Source organism: Cyprinus carpio, chromosome B25 (assembly GCF_018340385.1).
Source record: "Cyprinus carpio isolate SPL01 chromosome B25, ASM1834038v1, whole genome shotgun sequence".
Classification (NCBI taxonomy): Eukaryota; Metazoa; Chordata; class Actinopteri; order Cypriniformes; family Cyprinidae; genus Cyprinus; species Cyprinus carpio.
Window position 1 is genome coordinate 12,911,219 of NC_056621.1, and position 11,088 is coordinate 12,922,306.

Here is an 11,088-nt window from a genome sequence, read left to right on the forward strand (position 1 = left end):
TGTGTTCAAATTTTAAGTATATTTAAGTGCATTAACTTTGTGTGTTTTTTAACCACCATTCATGTTATCATCACAGATTATGCATTTTCATTCGTTAAGTTTGAAATATTAGGTATTTGTATTTTATTTTTTATATTTTATTTTGAAATTTGTGACATTTGCATATTTGTGTTTAATTATTTATGCTTAATTTCTAGAAGTTATTAAGTATTCTGTATTAAGTATTATTTATTAAGGTATTCTATTTTGTTTCTAAATTGTAAGATGTTCAGTGATGCCACATAATATTATGATTATATTTAAATCAAAATTTTTGGTGTTACAAAGAGTATTACAGAAAATGGTATAAAATAGATAAATAAACCCACGATCCTACATAGGAGATGTGGTTTGGAAAAAAATACAAAATAAAATAAAATAAATAAATAAACCTGGGACACTATAGGACAAGCAGTTTGGAAAATGGATTGATAAAAAATTTAATAATTTTAAAAATAAATAAATAAATGTCCTACTGTCTGTATGGTTTATGTATTAAAAAAAAAAAACACACAATCGTACATACAGCAGAACAAGTGGTTTGAAAAATAAAAATAAGTAAATAACCATACATAGGACAAAGGACAAATAGGACAAATGGTGGATAAAAATCAAATAGTAAAAAAAAAAAAAAAAAAAAAAAAAAAATGCATGTTTATTGGTTATTTATTGATTGAAGGTTCTTGATTATTAAATATTTTTTTTGTGTAAATTTTTTTTAAATGTGATTTTTAGTATATTTTTTTGTATGCAGAGACCTCTTGGATTCACTTCATATCTGAGTAGTGTCATCATTAATAATAAAAGCAGGATGTAGCCTTGCCCCGGAAGGGAGACACATCTGTCTGGAGCGGGTCCTCTTGGGTAATTAAAAATATATCATTCATTATTCAACTAATCTTATAGATATACAATGGTCTCAGTTCAATACATCAATGAGTTGTTCTTAAGGGCTTGAGGGGTTTCATGTGCTATAGGCTGATCTGAAATATCATCTGCCTCAGCTATACTGTAAACATAATACTAGCAGGAGAGATGGATCTGGCTGGCTGATAAGTAATAAGTCACTAGTTTTGATATCTGCAAAGAAAGATTAAAGTAATATTCATGGTAAACTCTGAGACTTTGATTTATATGTAAATCGTATTCATAGATTTATGCAGTACAGTGTAGCTCCCAGCAAAAGATTGTGTTGTTTAGCAAAGGTGTCATATTTGAATATATTTCCTGCACTTCCAGCAGAGGGCCGCACTTGAAGTCAAGGATGAGAGCTTGCCTGATCAATAGCATTAAAAAATGTGATATAAATTCATAATTTCAATGACTCACACAGATTTACATGAAAAGGCCACAGCTAATATCTGAGGGCAGCTGTTAAATGAAGAAATCCTGCAATTAACATATGTCACAATGACTTTAATAGATTCTCATCCCATTAACAGAACAGTGTTTAAATCATGACATATTGTGCGGCTCTATGGCTTTCAGAAAGGCAGCTTTGTGAAATATGACTTCAGAAGAAGAAGGGCCAGCATGTCTTCTCCTCCCACTCATCTTCATTTAGCTCTAAAAGAGACGTTTCTGCTCAATTACTGGTAGGATTTCACCATCCACGGGGCATAAATCATCCGCACAGTCCCGTAATAACAAGATATGTCTTCATGACTGCGCTAATGACAACATCATTTGGTTTAATCAAGCTTATAGTTGTACAAGAAAGAAAAAATCCTTGAGTCACTTGTAGGAGTAAATCTAAGAATCTAAATCGAAACAACCTGTGGAGTTCAATCAGTTTATAAGATTATATCATATATATGTATATGTATAATAGCTGATGAGCAGAATTTTATCATTCAGGTCTTAGCATCCCTTTCTGGTAATTCACAAAACAGATAATTTTAAAATGAGACCTATTCGTGGGGTTTTATTGTATAACAAGTGTAAGGTATTGTAAAATTGGATATCTCTGACAACTAATTTTTAATTCAACAAGTCGATACATTTTTAGATGAAAATTATTTGTTTTCATTTCATAAGGCCTATGCAATATCAGTTTATTACAGAACGAGCTCTGGGAACAGGCAAATAACCAGAGGTTTCCATTTATGGAAAGGTTATATTGCAAGAATAATGAATGTAGGAGGATGCAGAGCTACGGCTGCGTGATTAAATGTAAACATGTGTCAGTCCTCATGGCTTTTCCTCTCCTAATAGTGCCTCAAAATGTCACTAAAGGAAAAAAAAATTATTTGCTTCTTTACTTTGTAATGTACTTAAGTAAATAATCAAAAACAAAAGAATAGTTTAATTTATAATCCTTTCTAATTTTACAATTACATTTAAATACTTGCTTTTCATGCATGGTGTGAAAATCACAGCTAATATAAATGCACAAATGTGTGTGATTAAAATGCGTTTGTGTCATATAAATCCTTTATGATTAAAAAATGACTAGGGATACATTCTTGATGTCCCAGTGATATCAAAGATAAGATTTTAAACCGAATACAAAAAATCTATACTGACTCTCTTTTAATATTCACTGATGGGTTCTTAGCTTAATAGAGAATGTCTGATAATCATACTAATGAGGTTCTCCTAATGAACACATTTGTCACTGAACCTTAGGCACTTCTTTAAAAAAAGAACAGGCAGGAGCATGATAATTATCTTGAACTTCTATAAAATAATAATAAATATAATAATAAAATATATGATAACTTTAAACAGTAAAAATTTAAAATATGTATTTTGTGACAAATTTTGTATGTAGTCAAAAATAAAATGTGAATAAAGGGTGCATGGGCAATGTTGGCAAGGCGTGTAAAATCTGAACTATAGTGGGGAATAAAATCCTTATTGTTGAGCCATATTGTTATACATTTAAAAGATCATAATTTCCTCGTCCTTACAAGAAATGTTTGGGCTGCATTCAACATTCCCCTCCAAACATCTTCATTAAACACAAAATAATTCAAAACTGGTAATACTTAAGAAATAAAATTGCTTTTTATTTGACAAAATGTAAATATAATATTGCACGGTTTTAAGATGGAAACTGTGACATGTAGAAAATAATCAAATCAAATGTGTCTCGAAACAAACAATCCACTTGGCTATCAACCACTAGCTTCTGTCCTCAGTTTCTTCAAGATTTCTTCCTGGCTGATGGCTGCAGTCACCCTGATAACCTTTTCTCTGGATTTGGAGCCCTATGAAGCAATGAAACCATATTGTTTATTAATAATATATCCTTATAGTGGGCAGAAAACATTTAAATGCACCATAGCTGGCGTGTATGTCTGCTGACCTTATCTAACGATACTTGACTCTTCTTCAGCTCCAGGACTTTGGTTAAGTATCGCAGCAGCTCGGCGTTGGCCTCTCCGTCTGTCGGAGGCGCAGCAATGGCGACCCCCACCGCCTCCTCAGACACATCTGTCACAAAACAACGCTTTTAGGGTGCATGGACTCCTCGTAGATTAAAGGCTAAGTTTGGTTCTTCATATATTTACAATACTCAACCAGTGACTGCGTTTTGTTTGGCTCCGGGTTTAGCATGTATTGCTATTGTGATTGTCCCATCTTTAACTTTAGTAACCGGGCCGGGAGGTGTCTCCGGTGGTTTGGGGTTGCTCTTGCTCTAAAAGAGAATAGAGTTTTACACTGTCACAGGTTAATGCCATTAACCTACACTCAGAACATAACGTTACCAGAATTAAAGCTAATACTTGACTCATGTTTAGGTGATGTGGCTTACTGTTGTCATTATTAGACCGATTGTTATTCATACACATGCATGAATAAATACCAATATTCATAAGACATTCATTGTAATATCTAATGAGCCCTACCGTCTTGTCCTTTTTAGGCATATTGTTGTATTGTGAGTAAACACTGTTAGAGATGGAGCTGTAAAGTGGGATTTTCCGCGACCGGCTGCACAATGCTGAGGAACGCGCTAATGGAAATAAAGATAATCGCACAAAACTGTGAACCTGGGAGTGCATTAGCTAGAGGACATAAGCAGTATTCAAGTGTCTTGAGTGAGCAGCATGAGCTACTTGTGACAACAGTTTACATGAGAAACGCGCATGACAACAAATGTAAATACGTTTAGAGCGTCAAATATGCGCGCTAAATGCGCAGAACAGAGACCGCGTGGAGAAAAAGCAATTTGGCAATGTTTGATCTGATATTTAATTTGATGGCATATATATTATTTCTCAGGATAAATCATCATTATCATCATCATCATCATACAATTATTTAATCCTAACTTAACTGACCTAATAATAATAATAATAGTAAACATTTTATTACATATACTATAATAATTATTATATAAATAAAATTAAATAAACCCACTTTTATTTTTTTGCATTTAAATTATTAATATAAAACAATAAATAAAGAAGAACTAGTAGTGCTAGTGGTGATTTTAGTTGTATTTTTCTAAAATATACACTTATTATTAAAAATAACACATGAATGAATGAATAAATAACTTAGTAGTAGTGATTTTAGTTGTATTATATATTTTAATAATAATAATAATTATTATTATTATTATTAAAGTATTATTAGTAGGAGTGGAGTTGAATTTAAATGTATTGATATTTTTGTTGCTGTAGTAGTAGTAATAATAATAATAAAAAGGAGTATAATTAGTAATTTAGTTGCATTGTTATTATATACTAAAATAATTGTTTTAAAGATATTTTTAAATAAATAACTGTTATTATTAGCAATAGTGAATGTATTATTATTATTATTATTATTATTATTAACACCAGTAGCAGTAGTTGTCTAGTAATACTAGTATTTTTTTTTTCTTGCCTCTTTGGTTCTCTTTTTATTTACAAGGTATTCCTTTCCAGAATAGAGATCCCTCCTCCAAGATGCAGTTAAGTTCCTCCTATTTTCATCCAGCTAAAAACTGGTTGTTCACACTGAGACTGGCTCAAACACTTTCTCACTGTGTGCACAGCTGCCAAAAAAGAGTCATCTTTGTCTCCAGATGCTAGACAAACACACTATTTGGATTTGTTAAAACGCCTAGTTGACTACCAAAGTATAAAGGGAAGTGTCATCATGGAGAACAGCTTAAGCCAAGAAGCAGAGGAAAATCCCTATCTGTGGTAAGAACTCTCAAACATATGGAAAGTCAGTTTTAAATGCATAAAGTCTGAAGCTTGGGTAAGTCTTTTCTGATGGTTTAGCCCTGCACAGTGATGTCTTTAACGAATTAAACTAAAATAAAGTGCAGAATATATTCTCTCATCAAGCACTTGGGCACAGCTTTGAGTTGAGCTGGCAATTGATAGCTGTGTCAGAACTCATGTTTCTCACAGCTGAACTGCTTTTCATGACTAGACTTGTCTTTACACAGACACACTTGCTTTGATCCCAAGGTCTCATTTCAGTGGATACACAAAATCCTCAGAGAATTATATATTAATAAAGAAAAAAAATTATTATGGGGAAAAGGAAAGCTGTCAAAAAACACTTGCATTTCTAACTTTTGTTAATGCATACTACATGCTTTCTCAAGAAACCCATGTGAGCAGACAGTAAAAAAAGGTTTTTCTAGTTTTCAGAGAACACCGTCTCTCAGACGTAAGTGGAGAAAGCGCTACGGAGGCCTGGATGGTAATAAACTGCTAGAGCCAAATAAGGAGGACGACACAAGAGGTACAAAAACAAAACACTGGAAGAGTGTCATAGATGTGAGCCAGTGAACTTGGTGTTTCCACTGACAGTGACCCCAGTTGTGAGTGTCACATTAGCTGTGGGAAAGTGTTTTCTGATCATTGATTATGGTTCCAAATTCACATCAGCTCTATAGGAAAACTCCAAGATCAGTGTGAGAGTGCTGCTTAAAGTAGGCCAAATGAATGGGACAGTTCTGTAGACGCTCTCATTTAAGCATGCTTGTGGTCAACATCTGGGCCATAAAAATGTGCAAAGGCAGTGGGTGTGTTCTGGGGAGGAGTGATGTGGCATATATTGGTTTTAGTGTGGCTGACGAACACGTATAATGCTATATAAAGCTTTAGAATCTTTGTTAAAGCTTCCTCTTCCATTGACATGAATGTAAATTTGATATAACCATTTTTAAAACATTTGAAACCTTTTTACAAATAAAAAAAAAATAGAGATTTATTTTGAAATTAGTTATATATGTATTTTAGTTTACAAATGAAGATTGCAGCAGCAGTTTAAAAGAATAGTTCACTCAGATATGAAAATTTGCTGAAAATGTACTCACCCTCAGGCCATCCGAGATGTAGATGAATTTGTTTCTTTATGGGAACAGATTTGGAGAAATGTAGCATTTCATCACTTGCTCACTAATGGATTCTCTTTAGTGAATGGGTGCCGTCAGAATGAGAGTCCAAACAGCTGATAAAAACATCACAATAATCCACATGACTCCAGTACATCAATGAAAGTGAAAAGTTATGTGTTTGTAATAAACAAATTCTTAAAGGCACTTTAACTTTTAATCATCTCTTCTGGCCAAAATATGAGTCAATAATTCATAATCAATAATAATGTATTTATATATGACTCTGCACCACAGAACCAGTCATAAGTCGCACATGTATATCTGTAGCAATAGCCACCAATACATTGTATGAGTCAATATTATCGATTTTTCTTTTATGCCAAAAATCATTAGGATATTAAAGATCATGTTCCATGAAGATATTTTGTAAATTTCCGAGCGTATATATCAAAACTTAATTTTCGATTAGTAATACGTATGCATTTAGACAACTTTAAAGGTGATTTTCTCAATATTTAGATTTTTTTGCACCCTCAGATTCCAGATTTTCCAAATAGTTGCATTTCAGCCAAATATTGTCCTATCCTAACAAGCCATACATTATTGGATAGCTTATTTATTCAGTCATGTGGATTACTTGTGGATTATTGTGATGTTTTTATCAGCTGTTTAGACTCTCATTCTGACGGCACCCATTCACTGCAGAGGATCCACTGGTGAGCAAGTGTTGTAATTGTACATTACAATGTACATTTCTCCAAATCTGTTCACCTGAAGAACAAATTTAACTACATCTTTGATGGCTTGAGGATGAGTAAATTTTCAGCAAGTGAGGAACCCAAAGACTTGTGGCATAGAGTAAAACAGCTTACACTGTTATAAACCACATTCATATTGTTTTGTAAACCATATTTATGTTATGTGGGTTTCCTTTAAAAGAAACATAATTAACTTACTTTCAAGTTTCACCCCAAGGGATGGAAGTACTGTCTGCATAACTTTGTCTGGCATGTACCACCATATCTGGGCACAAAATCAACTTCCTGAGATGAGGATATTCATCCAAAAATGAAAATAATTCACCTTGTATAGTTTTTTTTTTTTTGGAATACAAAATAAGCTGTTTTTGTCCATACAATAAAACTGAATGGGGTCCAAAACAACACTGGACACCATTGACTTTCATTGTATAGACTAAAATATATTTTTTGTGTTTGTCCTGTGGAATAAATTTCATACAGGTTTGGGATTACATGATTTTCATTTTGGGTAACTTCTGTATGCCTTTAAGATTTATTGTTCTTTTGGATGGAAGATTAAGAGTAAAAATAGACAGATTACATTCCGTCCCCTATCCACAGCAGCATGGTTTCATAAGTTTTAGCTTTCAGAAAATGTTATTGTGTGGGATTTGCTGAGGTTTTGGACTGAGCGGACAACACAACACAACACAAACAATGTCTTAAACTCGTAAGAGAATATTTTTTGTAGTTTATTATATAGTATCATATTATTTATTTTTTGATGAGGCAATTATTGGTTTTCCAACTTCGAAAATCCTTTTTTAAATCTTGCACTCACAAATAAACACTAAACTTAATCTCTAAAACTCTCTCACAAGATTCAGCAAAGGAGGATTTTTCTCATCCTGGGTTTTATTCTTTACCCCCCACTCATTCAGAGAATGGAGAGATGACAGATGCCCTCACCAACAGGAGCGCAGACTCTGTGAAGTTTACTGCGTCTAAGGTACATGCTGAGTCCTGCATAACCACACCCCACGCAAAATATAAAACAAACCTGGAGGCGTAAAACTATGACCAGCATTATTAAAAAGACTGAGGTGAGGGACATTTCAATAGTGCTAATGTGCCGTTTTACTGCTGTCTAAAATGAGACTCAGCCGTTCAGCTGACATTTGCAAAAGAGATGTTTTGATTAAAAGGATTATTCCTGGTTCAATACAAGTTTAATGGTAGACTGTTTTTTCTCCTTTTCTTTAAAAAAAGGCAGTGAGACACTTACGGGGTAATTTTTGGCCAAGGTTTTTAAAGCATTTTTTATAAACGCACTATTAATTCTTATTCTTCTTAATCTTATTCTTAAGACGTTAACTATTCAAGTCATTTTACAAATGTTTTAGAGTTTATGGAGTTGCATTGTCATGTAAAATTGAATAACTTGCACAGAAATGCACAGAAAAACTATTTTATCTTACTATTACTATTTTAATTTGTAATTACAAATGTAATGATGAAGTTGCGATTTAGAATATATCAAATAACACTATACAATTAAAATTATAATTCAGTACTTTACATGTGCATTATAATGTTAGTCAATCAAAATAAGTGTCCTTCTTTAAAGCACAACCAAAATGATTGAAATATGACGTTTTTAAATAAAACATTTAATTTGATATTATTACAAAGTGCGCTATTCATGAAGGTGCAAGTGGCCTTTTATTTCATTAATATCATATTATCTGCAAGGAAATATTTTAAAAATATATACACTTTTAAGGTTTGAAGTACACTCACCCAAATACAATTAAAAGCACATCTTTTGCTAAAGGGTCCAATGTTTACAAATCAGCCCCATTCACTTCCATTACTCTGCTTTTTCTGCTTTAAAAAAAACAAAAAACCCTGAATGCATTAAAGACATTGTCTCCACTGCTTAGTCTAGCATGTCTGTACAAAGACAATAAGTTAGCATGTACTTCACCTGTAATAAAATCCCAGCCCTGGAGACGTTGTTACTGCTGGAGGCTAACATTTTGTTAGCTCACATGCTGACATAAAAGAGTAATATGTCTCAATATGTTTCCCCACAGCCCTGAACACCTGCAATTAGTTAGACTTCAAAGATGTGTATGGCACCAGCATTATGTTGCATGTTGTATTTCATCAGGCTTCAAAAGGTGTAAAACACTCAGATAAGCTAATTCAGGCGTCGCATGCATCATTATGTCTTGGTCCGCATAAAAGCTTGTTCTCACTCAAAAAAATTATGCGCAAACTGTTTGTTTGATGTTTTATATAATTAAAATGGAATAGTCTATATATAGATAATTTTTCACAGCCAAGCTCCCAATAAATGTTTTTAATGTTACTAGGAAACAAAAGCTGCAGGGAACATTCCACAACCTGTGCCAAGAAATACCTTTCCATCACAGAGGCCCGTCAATTACGTCTCTCCAGGCTCTACAGGTACAAGAGCAAAATAAAACAATATGTGCACTTATCTCCAGCGGCACATGTTTGTACCTCCTGTTAATTCTCTTTTGCTTTTATGTAGCTTTGTACTCTTGTTTTCTTTTCTATTATTTTCTTTTTTTTTCTTTTCTTTTCTTTTCTTTTAATTATTACGGCTCTGGTAATAGGGCAGCAGTGTATTAATATTCCTCAAACATTCTGGTCAGTGTTTGTTCAACACCTCTAACCTTAAGTATTAAATGTCTGCAAATAATTGGGCTTGATGTATGAACTCCCTTCAAATGTTATTTGTAGGTAATTTCAGCTTCGTTTTTCTCTCTGAAAATCTCTCATTCTCTTTTTAATTGACTGGAATGCTATGTGGGATTCTACAGCAATGTATTGTGATTGGTCTACGTGTATACATCTGTTAGCATAATAAATTGTGATTAATCTTGTCTGCCTTGCATATATTTAAGCATTTAATTGCTACCTTAACACTGTACAGTGTGTATGTGTTGATTTTGTGTGTGTAGCTGGTTGACTTTTTTAATATAATATTTTATTTACACTATTGTTCTAAGTTTGGGGTCAGTTAAAGAAATTAATACTTTTACTCAGCAAGAAAGCATTCACTTGGTCAAAAGTGACAGGAAAGAGGTTTAATTTATTACAAAAGATTTTTATTTCAAACAAATGCTGTCCTTTGGACTCTCTGTTTATCAAAGAATCTTGAAAAGAAATCTACGATGGAATCAGGAATATCAGGAATAAATTACATTTTTAAATATATTAAAATAAAACAGTTATTTTCAATTGTAATTACATTTCACAATATTACTGTTTTACTGATCACATAAATGCATTAAACGCATGTGAGAATAAGACACTTCTTGCAGACTCCAGACATTTGAACAGTAGTGTGTGTGTGTGTGTGTATATATATATGTATGTATATAGTGCTGTCGAATGATTAATCATGATTAATCACATGCAAAATAATAGTTTTCATTTACATAATATATGTGTGTATACTGTGTGTATTTATTATGTATATTCAAATACAAACACATTCATGTATATATTTAAGAATTTTTTATATATATATTAAATATATTTATATATAAAATATTAAATGTATATACATGTAAATATTTTCAAAATATATACTGTATGTGTGTGGTATTTATATATACATAATCAAATATACCACAGTACACCTACATATATTATGTTAAAACAAAAAAAGTTTTATTTTGGACGCCATTAAAATGATTAATCGTTTTGACAGCACTAATATATAATATTTAGTTGTCTAGCAAGTACTGTTTTTTTTTTTGTTTCTTCAGGAAATGCTAGTCTAGTTTTCATTTTCTGCTCTAATGAAATTCCTATTCTTTTTCCCTAGGCATGCCATCTTTTATAAGCAATGGAGGCACAAACGGACAGTAACCAGAGCAGGACAAACTTCATGCCAGCCAAGCATGGCAACACTTGGGCCGACCAGAGACACATCAAGGTCATTTTAAGAAAAAAGTGTGAGTCTCAAATGCACAAGGC

At 32.6% G+C, this 11,088-nt stretch overlaps 1 protein-coding gene across 1 annotated transcript; it reads right to left on the minus strand.

Annotated features, from left to right (window-relative positions):
* Nucleotides 1–3,029: 3,029 nt before the first annotated feature.
* On the minus strand, nt 3,030–4,155 carry LOC109066304 (UPF0235 protein C15orf40 homolog). The gene is made up of 4 exons (XM_019083324.2): nt 3,894–4,155; nt 3,565–3,682; nt 3,350–3,477; nt 3,030–3,251 (listed from the first exon to the last, which is right to left on the minus strand). The coding sequence occupies exons 1-4, from the start codon at nt 4,047–4,049 to the stop codon at nt 3,159–3,161; spliced, it is 495 nt and encodes a 164-aa protein (XP_018938869.1). The 5' UTR covers nt 4,050–4,155; the 3' UTR covers nt 3,030–3,158.
* Between the last annotated feature and the right edge of the window lie 6,933 nt (nt 4,156–11,088).

Coding starts and splice junctions, on each gene's coding strand:
- LOC109066304 (XM_019083324.2), bottom strand. CDS start 4,049: ATGCACTCCCAGGTTCACAGTTTTGTGCGATTATCTTTATTTCCATTA. Junction 3,683..3,893: donor TGCCTAAAAAGGACAAGACG/GTAGGGCTCATT, acceptor ATTCTCTTTTAG/AGCAAGAGCAACCCCAAACC. Junction 3,478..3,564: donor CAAACAAAACGCAGTCACTG/GTTGAGTATTGT, acceptor GTTTTGTGACAG/ATGTGTCTGAGGAGGCGGTG.